This window comes from Girardinichthys multiradiatus, chromosome 22 (genome assembly GCF_021462225.1).
Source record: "Girardinichthys multiradiatus isolate DD_20200921_A chromosome 22, DD_fGirMul_XY1, whole genome shotgun sequence".
NCBI classification, from domain to species: Eukaryota; Metazoa; Chordata; class Actinopteri; order Cyprinodontiformes; family Goodeidae; genus Girardinichthys; species Girardinichthys multiradiatus.
The window spans coordinates 22,146,309-22,165,546 of record NC_061814.1 but is presented as its reverse complement, the minus strand read 5'-3'; the positions used below and the strand labels follow the sequence as shown (position 1 = coordinate 22,165,546).

General features: G+C 38.6%; 1 protein-coding gene across 10 annotated transcripts in view; it reads left to right on the top strand.

Moving 5' to 3' along the window:
• LOC124858990 (protocadherin-15-like) overlaps window positions 1-19,238 on the top strand; it is a 326,056-nt gene that overhangs the window by 188,314 nt on the left and 118,504 nt on the right. For all 10 annotated transcript variants that reach the window (XR_007035988.1, XR_007035987.1, XR_007035991.1 and 7 more), the window contains 5 exons: window positions 63-212; window positions 2,399-2,592; window positions 5,100-5,232; window positions 5,451-5,530; window positions 17,069-17,162. Coding sequence is in view for 4 of the 10 variants with exons in the window: in XM_047351368.1 (XP_047207324.1) it covers window positions 63-212; window positions 2,399-2,592; window positions 5,100-5,232; window positions 5,451-5,530; window positions 17,069-17,162 (651 nt within the window). In the remaining 6 variants the exon portion in view is untranslated. The remainder of the gene's footprint in view (window positions 1-62; window positions 213-2,398; window positions 2,593-5,099; window positions 5,233-5,450; window positions 5,531-17,068; window positions 17,163-19,238) is intronic.

Here is a 19,238-nt window from a genome sequence, read left to right as displayed (position 1 = left end):
GTTTACACGTCTTCGGTTTTCTAAAACCCTGTAGTAAGTGTTTCTCTTTCTTGTGTTTACAGATGGTGGCATCAGATGGTGTCCAGCAGAGTAGCCCAGTAACCGTCAACATCCTGGTTATTGATGCCAATGACAATACTCCCACGTTTGCGCAGTTCTCCTACAGCGTTCAAGTCTTTACAGATAGGCAGCCAGGGCAGACAGTGCTACAGGTAATCAATCCAGAGCAATCGTTCTCTTCCATTTTGCCTTCCGTTTTTTGGGTTTTTTCTGTCTACCACTGAGACACTCTGCACATTGTCCCCAAGACACAGAATCTCTCTTTTAAATGCTCTTTCATGCTCTGTAACAATAACCACAACAATCTTGCCCATTGTGTTGACAGGCAAAGCCCAGGAGCATATCCCTTTGTCTTATCTGCAGTCATAACAGACATGGCAAAAAAATGTTTTTCTCTGGCATCAGTTAGTCATAGAGGAAGTTCTCCATGATGACAATTTATCAACCCTTCTTAAAGCATACAACAGGATTTGGAAATACAGCAGGATTGTTTTTCTATTATTTTGATCATTTTAGGTTGCTCTGTGGATTTAGGTCATTGTTTTGATTTAATTACTACACTGATTTCCATCTCTTTTCCTTTTTTCTCTGTTAAGCACATACACTTAGACAGCCAAACATGTATACAGAGCCATGCAAAAGTATCCATACTTATTCTCAAACATCAATGCACTTTATTAAGAACTTATGTGACTGATCAACACAAAGTGATTCATATTTGTGAAGTAAAGGTAATATAATATAGGACCCTTCTCCCATCAATACTTTGCAGTACTGACTCTTTCTGCCGTTACATCTGCGAGACTCAGAACCTCTGAACCTGAATTAATTGACATCTAAACCACCGTCTCTAACAGATTTTCTTCATGGTTACCGCTTTATCTATCTTACTGTTGTCTTTTAACAACTTTGCAGTCCTTGCTAAAGAAAAGAATCCCCACAACACGATCTTGCCACCACCATGCTTGACTGTGGAGATGGTCTTTTCAGTTTTATGTAACCCTGCTTTAAACCTCTCGACAACTTTATCCGTGCCCTGTCTGCTGGGATCCTTAATCTTCAAGAAGCGGTTTGTTAACTAATGTTCTCTAACAAATCTTTGAGGCATTTCCAGAACAGCTGTATTTATTTACACACACATGTGAAATCTACTTGTTAATTAGATGACTTCTGAATGCAACTTGTTGTGCAGGATTTTATTTGAGGGTATCAGAGTAAAGGGGGATGAATACACATGCACTCCACAGATTTCAGATTTTTATTTGTGAAAAAAATAGAAGACCGTGTATTATTTTACTTTCACTTCACAATTATCCACTACTTTGTTTTGGTCTACCACATAGAACCCCAATAAAATACAATGACGTTTTGGTGTTTTATCATAATAGAATGTGAAAAGATTCCAGCAGTAACGAGGCGTTTGCAAAGCCGTGTATACAAATATTGGTAAGTGCAGGCATATATACAGTTGTACACCAGCTCTACCGTAAGTGTAGTTTGTTTGCTTCAGCATGTTTTTCGGCTTATTCTTTTTCAGTTGATCTGTTCTTACAGCACTGCCTCTCCAAAAAAAAAAAAAAAAAAGAATGAAAGAAGCAGAAAAGGTCAAGTTTAATCTTCTTTTTTTTTAACAGCCATTTCACCCTGCCTGAAATGAGGCCAGGGGTTACACAGTGTCTGCTCTGACCGCTTAACCAATTTTATAAGCCGTTTATGTGAGCTGGAGTCTCTCCTGAGTATGCTGAAGCTTATTTGATGCTACAATGTTTACTCCAGTGTCAGTATCATGGGAAAAAAAAGAGGTCGTGGACGCTTGGATTCAAGTTTCAAGGCTTTAAAGACACAAGGTCAGCTGCACCATGAGGGCTAATAATCATGAGCAGCAGAATGCCCCAAATAATTAAATTGAAGTAAGCAGTGGTTCCTTATTGCATTTGGAATTGAAAGGTCTGAGAAATACTCTGAATAATGTTATTTTATTTTTTCATTTAAAAAACAAATATTTAGTTGCTATTTGTTTACAAATTTTATTAATCAATTTAATTCATCTTTTATAGAGAGAAATTTGTTTTTTATTTCACAGCTTCGACTAGTAAAAGAAACAGGTCTCTATTTTTGCGAAAAAATAGAGGCCATTAAAATAAAATAATGCACCAAAATAATTGCTACTATGAAACCTCACATCTCCTTCCCAAGAAAACACATTCAATTATTGGCTGTTTCAGAAATAATTTTAGCTGTGACCCCTCCAGTTAAAACTACAACCTGCGGAACAGAAAGCAGACAGATCATGTGCATAATGTATGATCTTAGTCTCTTTCTCGATTTGTTTTCTCAGTTAACTGCAACAGACGCTGATGAGGGCTTGAATGGTCTGGTGACATATGAGATCCTGGCTGGTGCCCAAGGAGATTTTGTTATTAATAATCACTCTGGACGCATCACTGTGGCGCCTGGTGTCACGTTAACTGTGGGGCGATCCTATGCACTGACAGTCAAAGCCTCTGATAATGCACCCGGCAACCAGAGAAGGTACAGTAATATAACAACCTGCCAAAGCATGTAAAAGTGTGTGAGAAATTGGTAATGATGAAATAATGAGCATATTTATTTGGTACTGATTATATGGATGTTTAACACAGTAACAATGGGCAGATTTTCTCTTTATCTAACTGATTTTTAGTTGGTTTTAATTTGTCCTAAGTTGCAATGCACTGGTCATATAACCCTTATTGGTTACAAGTTGTTCTTAATATGAAGACTGCAGTGTAACTTTTACTCTGTATGTCCTCTGTGGGCTAAATAATTGCAATAACATTTCTGAAGAGATGCTTTGAGCGAATGTGAGAGCTGTTTTATAGATTAGCCATCCATCCGTACCATCCGAATGTCCGTCCATCCATCTCCTGCTTTTTCTGAAGTTATTACTCTCTCCAGCTCGTTCTGGGGGATCCCGAGGCAATACCAGGCCAGAAGGGATAGTCTCTCTAGCAAATTTTGGGTCTGCCTCAGGGTATCTTCCAAGGATGATGTGCCTGGAAAACTATTGAGTTCCCTAAAGGCACCCTGATTAGATGCCTGGAGCACCATATCTTTTTCTTTTCTGTACTAAAGAGTAGCGGGCTGACTCCAGGCTGTCCCAAATGATTAAGTCCCTCAACCTGTCTTAAATGATGAGCTCAGCAATCCTACTTAGGAAGCTCATTTTAGCCACTTGCATCTGGGATCCCATTCTTTTAGTCATTATCCACATAGCATGACCACATTTGAGGGTCATAACAAAGGCAGTGATTTTAGGGCTTTGCTTTTGGCTTAGCACTTTCTTCACTATGACAAATCAGAGACCCAATCCATTTGTCCTTCTCCCTCTCCATCCTGCCACCACTCGTGAACATGACACCAAGATTTTTGAACTCCTCAGTTTGAGGCCTCCAAGTGTGAGGACATGGTTCTCCACCAGAATTAAAGATGGACTGCTCCACCTGGGTAAGGTCAGTCAGTCTCTCTGCCTCAAGCTGAGATGTTCAAGTATTCAGCATGTCCTTTATATCAAACAAAACATGGTGTAATTTGGCAATTTAGCCTAGAAATGTTGTTATGAAGGTTTACAAGGGAACATAGGAAAAAAAAACATTTTTTGTGTTTCACCAAAACGTACCTCATACAGACAACCAACAATCAAGAGAATAAATAACCATAACATTCAGCTTAATTGTCTTATGCCATTATTAAGGCAATAATGATAACAGAACAGACTTTCAAACTAATTTGGAAACATCTACACTTCTGATCAAAATCTTGAACTGGGAAAAAAGTTTTCACATTTTCTGCAGGTGAATCATAATCAGATTGTATGAAAATACAAAAAGAAGAAACATGAGCGAGCAAGAGAGAAAAAGATACATTAGAAAAATTAGAGTAAATTGTGTTTAATCTCAAGCTGGCTGTTTGTCAGTTGATTAAACGTTTAAGAGCATACAAAACAAATACAAAAAAGGCAGAAAACATTTCAAGGCACGGAGATGATGGCTCGTGGCATACTGTAACACTGTGGCAGATTAAAACATGTTCTCATCAGAGAGTAATACTTCATTCATCTTCTAAGGTCCTGTGTTTGGCACTACCTTTAAAAGTACAGATGAAAAAGTACGTAGTGTGGGATAAGATGTGGCCTTACATGGCATTTACTGTTCTTAAAGCACATCTTTCAGAGATGCCTTATTCAGCCACATCAGTAAGGCCATCATTTTTATTGTTTTTAGACTTTTTGTGGAACTAGTGGCCTTTATTTTTGGTATTTGAAAGTAGGCAGACAGGAAGTGGGGTGAAGAGAAGGGCAAGACATGCAGCACAGGTCACCTGGGTTGGGACTCGAACCAGGGACAGCTGTATCGAGGACTGAAGCTTCCGTATATGGGTCGTGCTCTCTACCGCTATGCGAGTGCCCGAGGCTGTGCCACAGAGACAGTTTCTTCCCCCAGACTGTTTCACTTGTAAGCACTTGACAATCAGTTCCAGAACAGCACCATGCATACCTGGACTGATCTCACATTATCTGCTCTTGTAAAGTAACTGTGTATAAATGTACATTTTAAAAAGTACTTTCTATTTCCATGAATTACAATAAATAAATAAAAATCACTGAGAGCAAGGTGTACCGGAGTCAAATTCCTTGTTTCTGTGACTTGGTAATAAAGCTGATTCTGATTTTGATTCTGATTCACCAGCACAAAATGTGAAGACTAAGCATTTCTTTCCCGGTCTTAAGAATTTGCTCTGGAATATATTTCTTCAGTTTTACAGCTTATTGTTTGAAGAAACATTAATAATCTCATTAGAAGAGGAACTGGAAGCGAAAGCTTTAAAGAAAAAAAGATCTACACATAAGATCGTGATGAGAGCTTTGCCTTTAACTAAACCAACTAACATTGTCTCTGAGCTGCGGCGAAAGTGCTGGGAATAAGGAACATCTGTGAGCAAAACTATTTTTTGAACAGAGACTGATACAGTCATTGAGGACGTATTCTTCTGTTATCCAGGAGCTCCACAACAACAGTCTATATTGAGATTTTGCCGCCTAACAACCAGAGTCCCCCACGCTTCCCCATCCTCACCTACAATCTAGAGATCAGCGAGGCCATGAGGATTGGAGCTATTCTCCTCAATCTGCAGGTAAGGCACAGATTCACATTTCACACAGTTCACCTTCAGTGAGGATTTTATGCCATAGTTTGCCCGATTTATACCTCACTCATGTTATGTTTTGCAGTTATATTATAGTTTAATGTCAATGTCCGTATTACGTTTATTTTACTTAAGTCCTAGCCCTGTAGCTGTCATGTTCATGATAGCATTTTATGTTTCCTGTGTCATTTTATTCTTTCCTCCAGGCAACAGACAGAGAAAATGATCCAATCACGTATCGGATTGTGAGCGGGGATTCCCAGAAGGTCTTCAACCTCTCTGAAACGTAAGTGTAAAACCGTTCCTCCTGGCTTCCTGTACTTCTCTGCAAGTTGAGTAGTAGCATAAACTTGAAAGAAAGGATGTGTTGCAAGGGGTTTTTTCTGTCTTTATGTAGTTTGGTCCATCTTTCCACCAATAAAAGCCAAACAGTGTAGAGTAGGTATGATGAATGATTTTAAAAAATCCTATTTATTTAGGATTTTATATAATCAAAATTTAAAATCAAATTTTTAATTTTTAATCAAAATTAAAATATTCCACTTCATTTTAAAATTATAAAAAGCTGCTGATAGTACATTATTATCAAAAAAAGGAAATCTTAAAACATAGTATTCCCTTTGATTTTTTTTTTATTTGATTTTTTTTTTTATCAGCAAGAAAAGCTTCTGGCATGTAGGTTGGTTTAAAAGCATACATAGCCAACTTATGGTTCAAAGATTTTAAAAAAGCTCAAATTCAGAAAGTATGCCTTGGTGATGCTACAAAATAGAAAAATGATACAGAGAAATATATAATTTTATTTACTTGAAAGAAGAGAGAGTATCAGAGGAGAAAGACGAGCAGAGTTTGCCATTACTAGATTATTACTTATTATACACCAAACCAATGCCGGACATCATTGGGAAGAACCAGAGGACCGGATTTGCAGTATTTGAGATTATATGATGACTGTCATTTGTTTTTGGCAGATTCACTACCTGTTTGACTATCTTTACTAACTTCTTATTTAATTTATGTTTTCACATACCTAAGAACACATATCTTATTTTTTAATAGACACAGGTTTAGAAATTGCTTCATAATCAAGAGACAGTTCAGCTCTAGCTTTGCAAACTGAAAATACAGCAATGAGAATAACTAATTAGTACCAGTAATGTCAGGCTTACCAAAGCTGACAGAGCTAATTTGTAACAGAAACTCAGGGGAATGTTCACAATGGCATTATTAGTGCTAAATGTGTTTTGCTTCTTCTAATTTTAAAACAAGATGCAAAGGCAGAACTGCTCTTAACATTTCTCTTTGCTTTGACACAGTTTCCTACACTACGTTTAAACAAGATATTTTGCATGCATTTTGGGAATTGTTTAAATTTTTTCTGTCAATTACATCCAGAGTAAATTGCTTGCCAGCCTCAAACAATAGAATTGCTTGTGATGCACAAAGAAATGGGATGGAAGCTGGTGTTAATTTTGGTAAAGGAAAAACAAAAAAAATAAACTGCCGCTCTGCTTGGTTTAACAGAAAGAACGAAAACACATAAGGGATGTCACAAAAGGTACCTCCCCAGCAAGAAATTGTCTAAATTGAGTTAAACTGATATTTCTATTTTTTTATCTTTATTTAAAATTGAAATCTTGAAATTGTGGAAAAATTGAACAGACGCTCCACATGCGGAGATTAGAAGGTATCACGCAAGAGCACCAAAAGAAGCTTTTAATTTTGCACGACTGTGTCTTTTTTATTCTGATATAATAAGAATATTAGTACACTGTATAGACTGTATACTATATACTTTAGTTAAAACTTTTTATCAGATAAAGAGAAGCATCTTTCCATTGCTTTGTACTTTTTGCCGCACAACATGGTAATTTTAAAACATAATACTGACACGATTTTTCAATTCAGATGTTATTCTCACTGATAACTTAAGTACATCTAATGTGATTGTGGCCAAAAAAAAGGACCCCGACCTGATGCGAAACAGGTGCAAATTGCTCCTGTCTGCTGAACCTAATGGCTGTGTTTGCATCTGTATGTATTTTGGGCAATTCAGTACAGAAACAAAGCAAACAGACGGAGCAAAACAGTTGGAAAAAATGAAGGAGATTGAAGTGTTTCATGAATTCCTGAGTGTAAATATTGACAAATAAGTCTGACTCAATGTAAATAAAGCCTGAAGATGGATGCTCTCTCCTTTCTTTCTCTTTTCATTTAAGTTTAAGAAAAAAATATATATTGTTGACATGAGAAAAAAAAAAAAAACATAAAACCTACAGTCAAAACCAGCATTGATAAAATGCAGCTGTGTTCTATGCTAATATTGTAAAAGAAAAAGGCCTAAAATGTGGAAGTGGTTACTGCCTTTTTCAATCCATCACATAGGCAAGCAAATATGACAAGACGAGACACCAGGAGACAGAAAACGCAGAACCCCACCAGATACGTTTCTCTCTAATTGATTAAAGCCTATTTTTTCTGCACCCTTAGCCCCCCAGCTATTAAAGGACCAGCTACATTGCCCCTGTGCACAAACAAAGGGCAGCCTGCCTTTGTTGGCATTGCTATGTAATCCCCAAAACCACATATGATTGAAATCCTGCCAAAACAAATTAACACCTTTTTTTTCTTTCTGAACATCCAACATGTTGCAAAAATGTCTCAAGCTCTCAGCATGCATATAAATACAGCAACTTCAAGTAGTTGGCGATATAGCACATGATTAATTAAAAATGATTTGCTGCACTTGATGACAGTTTAATGCAGGGCTCTACGTAACTCTTGAACACTTCAGAAATGTAATAGCAATCAGTGAATAGATTTTTGTTCAATTGAGGGTACATATAGAGTCAGTTTAATCTAGTACTGAGTCTAGCTGGAATGCTTTGAACCAGAAGGAGATTCTAGAAACAACACTCGCTGATACCTGAAGCAAAATTCATTATAGAAATTAAGGCAAGTGGAAGAACCCTTACTTTATATAAGTTTGCAGTTGAAAGAAACCTCATTTTTAGGACAGTTTTAAGGTGTTAAAAAACTTAACGTTAAGACTTATTTGACTTAAAAGACATTACAATAAAATGTTACACAGCAACCTCCTCATTTTTTCCAGCATAATCTCATACTGAAATATATTTGAAAAATCCAACTTTCAATTTCCGAACATATATTCAGTGGGAAAAAATCCAATGTTTAGAGGTATTTTTACATGGAATTGTGTGTACAACAAAAATTGACATTCATGGTTGTATTCCGTTCTGCTTCTCTCTTTCCCCAACAAGACAGCTCCTAGCCTTCTCCTATAATGATTCACTCCACAACCTTTCTATAGTATTTGGTGTAAGGATTGAGAATGCCAGGGCTGCATCATGACCTAGGTGGTAGCACTGTTGCCTTGCAGCAACAGGTCCTGGGTTTTACTCCCAGCCTAGGCTCTTTCTTGATGGAGTTTGCATGTTTTCCTCATGCATGCATGGATTCTCTCCAGGTCTCCTGCTTCGTCCCACAGTCCAAAATCATGACTGTTAGGATGATTGGCCTCTCCAAATTGCCCTTAGGTGTGTGCGCGGTTGTTTGTCCTGTGTCTCTGTGTTGCCCTGCGATGGACTGGCGACCTTTCCAGAGTGGACCCCGCCTCTCGCCCATAGACCACTGGAGATAGGCACCAGCTCCCCCGCAACCCTGTATGAAAGAAACGGATATAGAAAATGGATGGATGGATTGAGGATGCCCTCAAAGAAGTAGGATTTTGGATCTGGTGAACCGCTTATTTTTAGATTTAGCAATATATTTTGTATCATTATCCTTCTAATAAGCCCAATAATGACTCATTTTTATCTTTCTCTGAAAGCCATCTGATCTCCTTGATGCATTGACTTTGAGCTTTGGACACTGTATCTTTCCTTCCGGTTCATCCTTCTAACTTTGCATAGTATAAAGATAGACATGAATCCTCATCCAGCTCAGTGGCCAGTAACTAAGAGAAATTCACCTCTGTGTTATATCATGATTTTACCAAGTGAAAGTCACACAAAGTCACACATTACTATTACTAAGTTATGAGAAATTTTGATCAACTTAAAGAAATACAGTATAAAGTATTTTTCAGTTACATATTTTTTGGTTCATTGTTTGGGATGTCAACAAATAGGACACTAGTGATTTTGTTGAACCAATAGGTTTTTAATACAGCAGATTTTCCCCACCAAATAAAGATACCCAAATTATGCATGTCATCTGCATGAAAAATGGTAATTTTGTATGATCTTATAAAGGGTAGCAGGAATATAGAATAGAAAGAGGCTAGGACTGACCTTTGTGTTACACCAGAAGTCAACTCTACCATCCAAATCTAAAGGTATTTTGTATTGCAGAAAATGTTCCAATGGGGAGGTGTGAGCCAAAATAAGTAAGGGTGAAATCATGCCTTTCAACATAGGAATTTAATACATAAGATACAAAAGAGTGCTCAGTAATGTCAAATATGTCACATCTACAGCAGAAAATCATTTGCCTCACAATTTTAGTGCGTACTACTGATTTATTAGCTAATCATTTAGTCTCCCTCCTGGCCTCACAACAACCTGTCAAACACAGTGTTTTAAAAGAAAAAAATGGTGTTTTATTTATTTCTGTTCTCACAAGGTTTGTGACACGCTCAGTTGAAGCAGCTGTCCATTGCTCTAAGGCGAAATATGTCACTGAACCTTCACACACCATTCCAGATAAAGACAGAGAGGGTGCTTACGAACAGGTCACAGCTGTGCCTTGATGTTTCATCTCCTGTAGAAAATACAGCTAATCTAAAACCACATATCACCACATGAATGAATGTAGACTTTCTGACAACACATCTTGCTGCTGTTTTACCTGACCTGCATACATTTCTTTTATAGTCATTAAAAGAACCTTGGCATTGGTCAGTATGAGATTCTCACTGTATGATAACCATGAGTAAATATACCAAAATTAAATGGCATCACCCTATTAACACAAGAAGCATAAACAGGAATATATAACATGATTTGATTACTAATATTTAAAACAGAAAACAAGAATTATTTGTAACCTCTGCTAGAATATTATTGCATATTGATTACTATAGTTGAAATGATCTCTATAAAATGTTCTATTGCTTTTTTGATTGCAATACTTAGACACACACACAGTGCAAAAACAAAGCTTAATATGCTAAATCTCACTCTATTTAAAATAAGACTCACCTATTTCACGTCCGCATGACAATAATTTACCAATCAGGGTCTTTTAGCTAAAGATATTTTGCTCTGATGAAGGTCTCTCCGACCGAAAACTCTCATTAAAAGGTGGATTCTTGTACAGAATAAGTGTGCAGAAATCCTCTGTATGCCTTTGGACAATGTTTGGCTTTCAGCGCCTTAACTAAGACATATCCAGGTTGAGTGGTAGTCCTGGTGCAGCTAAAGATATTTTGCTCTGATGAAGGTCTCTCCGACTGAAAGCTCACATTAAAAGGTGGATTCTTGTACAGAATAAGTGTGTAGAAATCCTCTGTTTGCCTTTGGACACTTTTTGGCTTCCAGCACCTTAACTAAGACATATCCAAGTTGAGCGGTAGTCCTGGTGCAGCTAAAGATATTTTGAAAAACCTAGGATTAATTCCTATTCCAGTCAAAAGTAGTAAAATAAATATTAAAATGTAATTGTGTTGGAATTATGATTATTGATTAATTAATATTTATCAAGAATTATAATTAACAATCATAATTTGACAAAATTAATTTCTTAACCAAAATCCTCATTTATGAATCGAGACCAGAGATGTCTTCTGGTGTTGTAACTGTGGCTCAATGTCTTTGATAATTACAACCGTTAAATACTCAGTAATAATTGATAACTATTACCAGAGATGTCACTGTTTAATTGACCGTTTCTGCCGAAACGTGGGGAACTTTTAAACTTATTTTGACTGACGAATCACTCTTGCACAGAATAAACACCCACGACTTCTCTTTATCTATGTGAATATTTATTAAATCACAGCCTGATACAATCCGCTCTTCCGATTTAATAATCTTCACCTACTCAAACATGCAAAGTTCTACACAAAAACGGGGTAAAATATCTAACTAAACACAATAAAGCAAAACGGCAGTGGGTGTGTATGGGATCAAACCAGCAGTTATGGCAAAAATGATAATATGACAAAGGGATGTGGTGGTGAACAGAGTTTGGGAGCGTAGCCCAAACTGTCACTCAGTTATACTAAGTCATAAAACATCCCCCAACTCTGGGCGGAGGTGAGCACACAAAGAGTTATAAAACTTTTGGCGGCAAGATAGTAAGCAGTAAAGTTGAAGACAAAGGAAATGGTGAATTTCCCCATGAGGTTATTTTAACAGTTCAGTTCCACAGTGCACCTGCGCTGGCTCTCAGGTGTTCAACAACCCTGCAAAACACACACAAAGCTGGGTAGCACAGCAGCTTCCAGACATCCAACACAGCACATCAAAGTTTCAATAAAAGGTTGCATGCACATATAATTCAGAACACATTAGATTAAATGGCAAATCTAATCGCACTAAAACCTCCTCTACCCTGCCCAGACTATTTCTAAGAAAGAAATAAAAATAAAAGGGTGGATTTTACTTGTTGATGTCTTCCTTTTGGGGCGGCGAGTGAGAGAGTAAAAAAAATGGGGGTGAAGCGATCCACGCCTTCCCGGTGTAACTCATCAAAACAGTCCATTTTCTTCCTTGGTGGCAGGAAGGTAGAAAAATAATGACGGACCGTCACTAGTCGACTGGTACAAAAAAAAGAAGGAAATGTTGCGTCTCCTTGAAACTCCGTGGTTTTTTTGGTTACGTGTTAACTCACGTCTTCGATCGGCAAAGTGAAATTTCTGGCCTTCTTATTCTAGAAACCTCTCTCATTAATTTTCCATTGGCCAACGAAGGAGAATAAATGAAATCTACTTGAGACTCTTCTCCAGAAGTGATGCACTTCAGTTGCTGTTCCGGTCTCCAGCTGAAAAGCGTTCTTTAAAGGGGGTCACCATCCTTTATAATCTCCTGTGACGCCAGACTTGGGACGCTCCATCATATCAGCTGCAGTGGGCGGTGGGATTTGTAGTAACGGACTGTCCTGGATACAAAATGGCCGAAACGCCGGAAGGCCTGGTGGTGTCCAGCAACGTGCAAATGGTCCAATATTCAGCAAACATGTGGTCCAACAAGTGTCAGCTAAAACAGTAGAATTTTTTTAAAAAGGTTTAGCTTTTTAAATGTTATTTATTAGTTTTCACAGATGTATATGGTGGTGGAGGGCTCATGGAAAATGCTGCATAGTTTTTGTAAGAAATAAGTGCTTATTTGACAGAACATTGTCACTTTTCGGAGGTTAATTGGGTAACTAGTTACTTAGCAGGCCTATTTGTAGCGATACTGCAGTCTGCTACTTAACAGACATGATGATACTATAGCCTCTTAACATGCAAGCTTTATTTTCCAATAAGTATCATCTTAACAATAATGGGCAGCGCCTTTTAGGTATCCACACCATGACTTTCCGAACAGTCAATTGTCTTTCTTGTAAACAAGAGAAATGTGTAGGAGTGACCGGTAATTTATTGAAACAGGTAAGGTATGTATGGAGCAACTGCTCCAAAAAAGCCAGAGGCAACTCCAATCACTCTGTTACCTTTTCTAGCATCATATTAAAATAACTTTAAACCATTGCAAAGGTAGGATTTAATGCAGTGGTTCTTGAGGTACCACCTCTGATAATATGTTTTCCAAGTTCCAAATTATATTGACAGACACTTTAAAACAGTATGACAAAGGGACTTTTCCGATTTGTTTCGATGTTTACAAAAAAAAGACAAAAGAAACAGCAAAAAGCATTCTTACCCATTGGTACTGCATTATTGGTTTAATTAGGGGTGGGGTTTAAACAGACATTTCTACTCAAATGTTGCAATTTCCAACTTCAAATAATCTCCAAATAACGGAAAAGCCACTTGCATTTGGAATTACAGAAAGTCTGAGATTTCAAAACAATTTGTACCAGAAAATCCACAATGGCTGCTTTGCGTATAAACCTTTGTGATAGCTGTGGGAAAAGCATATTGAGATCAATTAGGTTTTAGATACAGTTTATTTTCCTGTATCTAAAACTTTTGCCTTATAGTGTACATTGATATTACTTTGGATTGCTATTCACTGAAGGCTAATGTCTTAAGTTTACCAGTTAGGCAATCTCACTGGTGTTTGGACTCTAAAGAGGAGCATGGTTAATTTGGGTTTAATGCCATTCCCAGATCCAAGTTACAAATTCGGAGCTGAATGGAATATAGCATTAGCTGACATCAACACTTGTTCCTGGTTCGTTGTCATCCTCTACAGGTCCTTCTCAAAATATTAGCATATTGTGATAAAGTTCATTATTTTCCATAATGTCATGATGAAAATGTAACATTCATATATTTTAGATTCATTGCACACTAACTGAAATATTTCAGGTCTTTTATTGTCTTAATACGGATGATTTTGGCATACAGCTCATGAAAACCCAAAATTCCTATCTCACAAAATTAGCATATCATTAAAAGGGTCTCTAAACGAGCTATGAACCTAATCATCTGAATCAACGAGTTAACTCTAAACACCTGCAAAAGATTCCTGAGGCCTTTAAAACTCCCAGCCTGGTTCATCACTCAAAACCCCAATCATGGGTAAGACTGCCGACCTGACTGCTGTCCAGAAGGCCTCTATTGACACCCTCAAGCAAGAGGGTAAGACACAGAAAGACGTTTCTGAACAAATAGGCTGTTCCCAGAGTGCTGTATCAAGGCACCTCAGTGGGAAGTCTGTGGGAAGGAAAAAGTGTGGCAGAAAATGCTGCACAACGAGAAGAGGTGACCGGACCCTGAGGAAGATTGTGGAGAAGGGCCGATTCCAGACCTTGGGGGACCTGCGGAAGCAGTGGACTGAGTCTGGAGTAGAAACATCCAGAGCCACCGTGCACAGGCGTGTGCAGGAAATGGGCTACAGGTGCCGCATTCCTCAGGTCAAGCCACTTTTGAACCAGAAACAGCAGCAGAAGCGCCTGACCTGGGCTACAGAGAAGCAGCACTGGACTGTTGCTCAGTGGTCCAAAGTACTTTTTTCGGATGAAAGCAAATTCTGCATGTCATTCGGAAATCAAGGTGCCAGAGTCTGGAGGAAGACTGGGGAGAAGGAAATGCCAAAATGCCAGAAGTCCAGTGTCAAGTACCCACAGTCAGTGATGGTCTGGGGTGCCGTGTCAGCTGCTGGTGTTGGTCCACTGTGTTTTATCAAGGGCAGGGTCAATGCAGCTAGCTATCAGGAGATTTTGGAGCACTTCATGCTTCCATCTGCTGAAAAGCTTTATGGAGATGAAGATTTCATTTTTCAGCACGACCTGGCACCTGCTCACAATGCCAAAACCACTGGTAAATGGTTTACTGACCATGGTATCACTGTGCTCAATTGGCCTGCCAACTCTCCTGACCTGAACCCCATAGAGAATCTGTGGGATATTGTGAAGAGAACGTTGAGAGACTCAATACCCAACACTCTGGATGAGCTAAAGGCCGCTATCGAAGCATCCTGGGCCTCCATAAGACCTCAGCAGTGCCACAGGCTGATTGCCTCCATGCCACGCCGCATTGAAGCAGTCCTTTCTGCAAAAGGATTCCCGACCAAGTATTGAGTGCATAACTGTACATGATTATTTGAAGGTTGACGTTTTTTGTATTAAAAACACTTTTCTTTTATTGGTCGGATGAAATATGCTAATTTTGTGAGATAGGAATTTTGGGTTTTCATGAGCTGTATGCCAAAATCATCCGTATTAAGACAATAAAAGACCTGAAATATTTCAGTTAGTGTGCAATGAATCTAAAATATATGAATGTTAAATTTTCATCATGACATTATGGAAAATAATGAACTTTATCACAATATGCTAATATTTTGAGAAGGACCTGTATATTGCAGTTCATTTGTTTAATTTTACCTTTTACACTATATGAATATTAACAACATTCCTAATGATTACCACTAGAGCCAGGCCAATTAACACCAGTGGTACTTGTGCCACAGCTAGATATCCATAGTTTAAGTGGTTTTGAAACCGTGAGTGTTTCAAACCTTGACATACCTTGACACCAGTAACCAGGCTGTGCCTAAATCAAACCGATAGGTCACTGAGTCTTAAAGTGTGTTCCATTTAGCACAAGCTATCTTGCTTCAAAGTGAAGCAAAAAATATTATATTAGAAAGGATCTGTGAAATGTTGTTTCGCCTAATCTAGAGCTTTTGGTAAGAGTTATTTTGGACTAAATTTAGCAACACACACAATTCTAGATCAAAATCTCAATTTTATGTTTCATGAAAATCTGTTTATTGTTTTCAAATATATGCCACTGTCTGCTGCTGCATGTGAAAACTGAGATCTAGTGAGTCTGAAATTGAATTTTAGTTTTGTGATTTATCTTGCTGGTCTTGCCTTGGGTAAAGCTTTTATGTCACTGGGAACTCACACCTTCTGCATCAAATCCAATGTACCACAGTGGGACATGATCTGAGCAGAATGAAAGATCAGCTGTTAGTGTGACTGAGGATAGCCTCCAGACCACACTGTTGACACCCGAGACAATGCTGTTATGTGTCCCATACATCTGACAACATCTTTTCATTTATGGCGGCAGGGAAGGCGGGATGTTATCGCACATGATCAGTGAACCTCTCAGACTCATCCCCTCAAGTGTAGTGCAACCATCGAGCTTTAGTGAAAAATAAACTCTCCAGGTTTACTTTGCTGCATTAGTCATTTTGCTCGCTGCCATTATCAGCCATAAAGATAATCATTATCATGATAATTTATAGGATGTCTTTACCGAGCTCCTAACCTTCTCTTTATGTATTACCAGTCCATAAAATTAATGTGCCACGTGAATTGTGTTTTTGCAAAGCCCTTTTTGTTTTCTTAAGTGAAAGATCATTGAATATGGGGAATTAAAAACAGTTCTCTCCTTCTAACATTGTGGCATCTGTTTAGAGAAATAGATAACATTGACAGAATTTCAGTAATTTTCCTGTCAAAGTTTATAATGGGGCACTGTCTTACAGTCAGGGTCTGCAGAGGAGTGTAGTGGTCAGGTTTTGTTTGGACTGCTTTGCCACAAGAGCTTTAAATCAGGAATGTGAAGGAGAAGGAGACAGTGGGGAATTGCTACGGGCATTAATTTAGCACCAAGTTCAGATGCATTCATCTTTCCTTCCGCTTTTCCCTCTGGCAGAAGCTCTCTTGAGTGCAGGAGCAAAATTGTTGTCTCTGAGTTTGTGTGTGGCTTCACTTGCCTTTTTTTGTTTTGTGTGCAAATAGAGATAATTCGGCTTTATATGCAGGAATCCATCTACACTTTGTGTTTGGAATGTCAGGGTTAAATTATGTTGTGTGAAAAAGCAGGAGTGCTCACTTTGTCTGTGAGAGTAATTACAAAGAAATTAGAAATATTTTTGTCTGTTGTCTATTTGCCATTGGGCCATGAAACATGGCTACCCAGAAGGAAAGGAAGTGAGTGCAGATTAACTCCTACCTGTTCTTTTCCCAGTACCAATGTTTGTTGAGCACAGACAATGTTTTAAAGATGTTTTATATACACCTCTTCTTGACATTATACTGTATAAAAGGTAAAATATCAAATAAAGGTCTCTAAATGTATAACCTGCTCATATTGTGCAATAAAGCAATACAAAAAAAGAAGTCAAATCTCAACATTGTGCTGTTCTTTTACATGTGCTTCCATATCTCTCAACAGGGTTGGACTTTTATTTCTGGCCAAGCCTCTGGACAGAGAGACCACAGATCAGTATCGTCTAATTGTCACTGCTTCAGATGGCAACCCTGGAGGGGTGAGGCACAGTTCTTTTTACTTTTCAACCCTGTTTCTTTAGAGGGCTGATCTCTTAAGAAAACCAAAAATACATCTAGCATATTTAACAAAAGCACTTTGATACAGATTTGAGGTTGTGATTTTTTCAAAATGCCTGTGCTAGCATTAACACTAGGACTCCCAGAATTCTAACACTACTAGAACTCCCAAGCCCGTCAATTTGACGGCGAGCATTCTGGATGCGAGGGCGGTGATGAAGTCATCGCATTATATTGGTCAGAATGCTAAAGGTTTCTTTGCATGCTATAAAATTATGGTTTTGACAAGAATTAATAATACTATTTGATCAAAACCTATTAAGTTTTATTATTATTTATAAATAGTACTGAAAAATAATACAGAGTAGCGGGTACATAAAAAAAAAAAAGCTTTACTAATCTGACCAAAAGCTGGACAGCTCCATGTTACGCCCCCCTTTCACTTCGCGGACATAAACTAGTGCTAAAAATGCCTGCAGCTCATCCACACTCATGTCCAAAGAGGAATCATCTCCTAAAACTCTGCAGGCCTCAGCCACAGTGTAGCCCTGTACGTGGATGAGCATTTTTGCGTTCAGCAAGCAGAGGAATACGGTCTGGGCATCTTGGGTGTGGTGCTTTGCATACGTGGTGGGTCCCTCTGCTTCTGTCAACGCGTTCTGGCTCAGATGTGTCCCTCTACTTTCTTCCTCCCCTACCACTGTCCACACAGTGCCATCCTTTCCTATCTCCTCCTCCTTCTCAGGTGTGCGCTCGTCTTGCAATGAAAACGTAAAGCGCAGAATAGATTGTTGTCACTAGGCTACTGTACCAATCTATGACCTAACTTATTGTTTATTTCTTTGTCCAGTATCAGTACCTTGATTTGTAGTTTCTCTCCTGCCAGTGAGCTGGATTGCTGGGTTTATAGCTGGGCACTGGGCACCTAGCTCGTCTCCTTGTCACTGAACCTGCGCTGATTGTGGCACTGTTACTATATAAATAGTTTATAGATTATTAGTTTACAAATCTGTAAACTATAGCCTAAAATAATAAAATCGTTACATAGTCTAGTCTTTTATTACCTTGAAATAATGTGCCACCACCTCCTGCTAATGGGATGATTTGTCTTTTTTTAGCCCGGGAAGGCTCACTTTCTGACTCGCTGTCACTGGAACTGACTACTGACCAAGAGTCGTCAAAATCCCTATTGCCTCCAGAATCACAATCATCTAATTTTTGAAGCATTTCCAATGCCTCTTGAGCAGAAAATATTCTTCTAGAAGCCATTTGTAGGATTCTAGTGATCTCCTTCTCAGACTGCGTTTTAGAGTAGCGGTTGCTAGGCAACGCTCGCACATATACTCACCCGCAGAAAAAAAATTGAAGAAACTGAAAAAACTGCGGTGTGCAAAAGTATTCAGCCCTCTTTACTCTGAGTGCAACCAATTGCCTTCAGAAGTTGCCTGATGATTGGTAATGACTACATAGAGTACACCTGTGTGTAATCTAATTTCAGTGCAAATACATCTGCTCTGTGATGGCCTCAGAGGTTAGTTAAGAGAAAATTGGGGAGCAAACGGCATCATGAAGTTCAGGGAACATCAGACAGGACAGGGATAAAGCTGTGGAGAAGGTTAAAGCAGACTTAGGCTATAAAAAGATTTCCCAAGCTTTAAACATCTCACGGAGTACTGTTCAATCCATCATCTAGTATGGCACAACTGTAAACCTACCAAGACAAGGCCATCCACCTAAACTTACTGGCCGAACAAGGAGAGCACTGATCAGAGATGCAGTCAAGAGGCCCATGGTGACTGGATAAACTGCAGAAATCCACAGCTCAGGTGGGGGAATCTGTTCACAGGGCAACTATTAGTCCTACACTGCACAAATGTGGTCTTTATGGAAGAGTGCCAAGAAGATAGGGTTAGGTTTAGGGTAACCCTCCCTCAGTCCAGGCCAAATGCTAGTACAGAGTGAGGCAGATGTCACCTGAGGTGCTTGAAAGAATTGCATGTGGGCTTGCTCTTACCCCTGCAGGACCCAAAATCTAGGGTAATGATCGGAAATGTGAT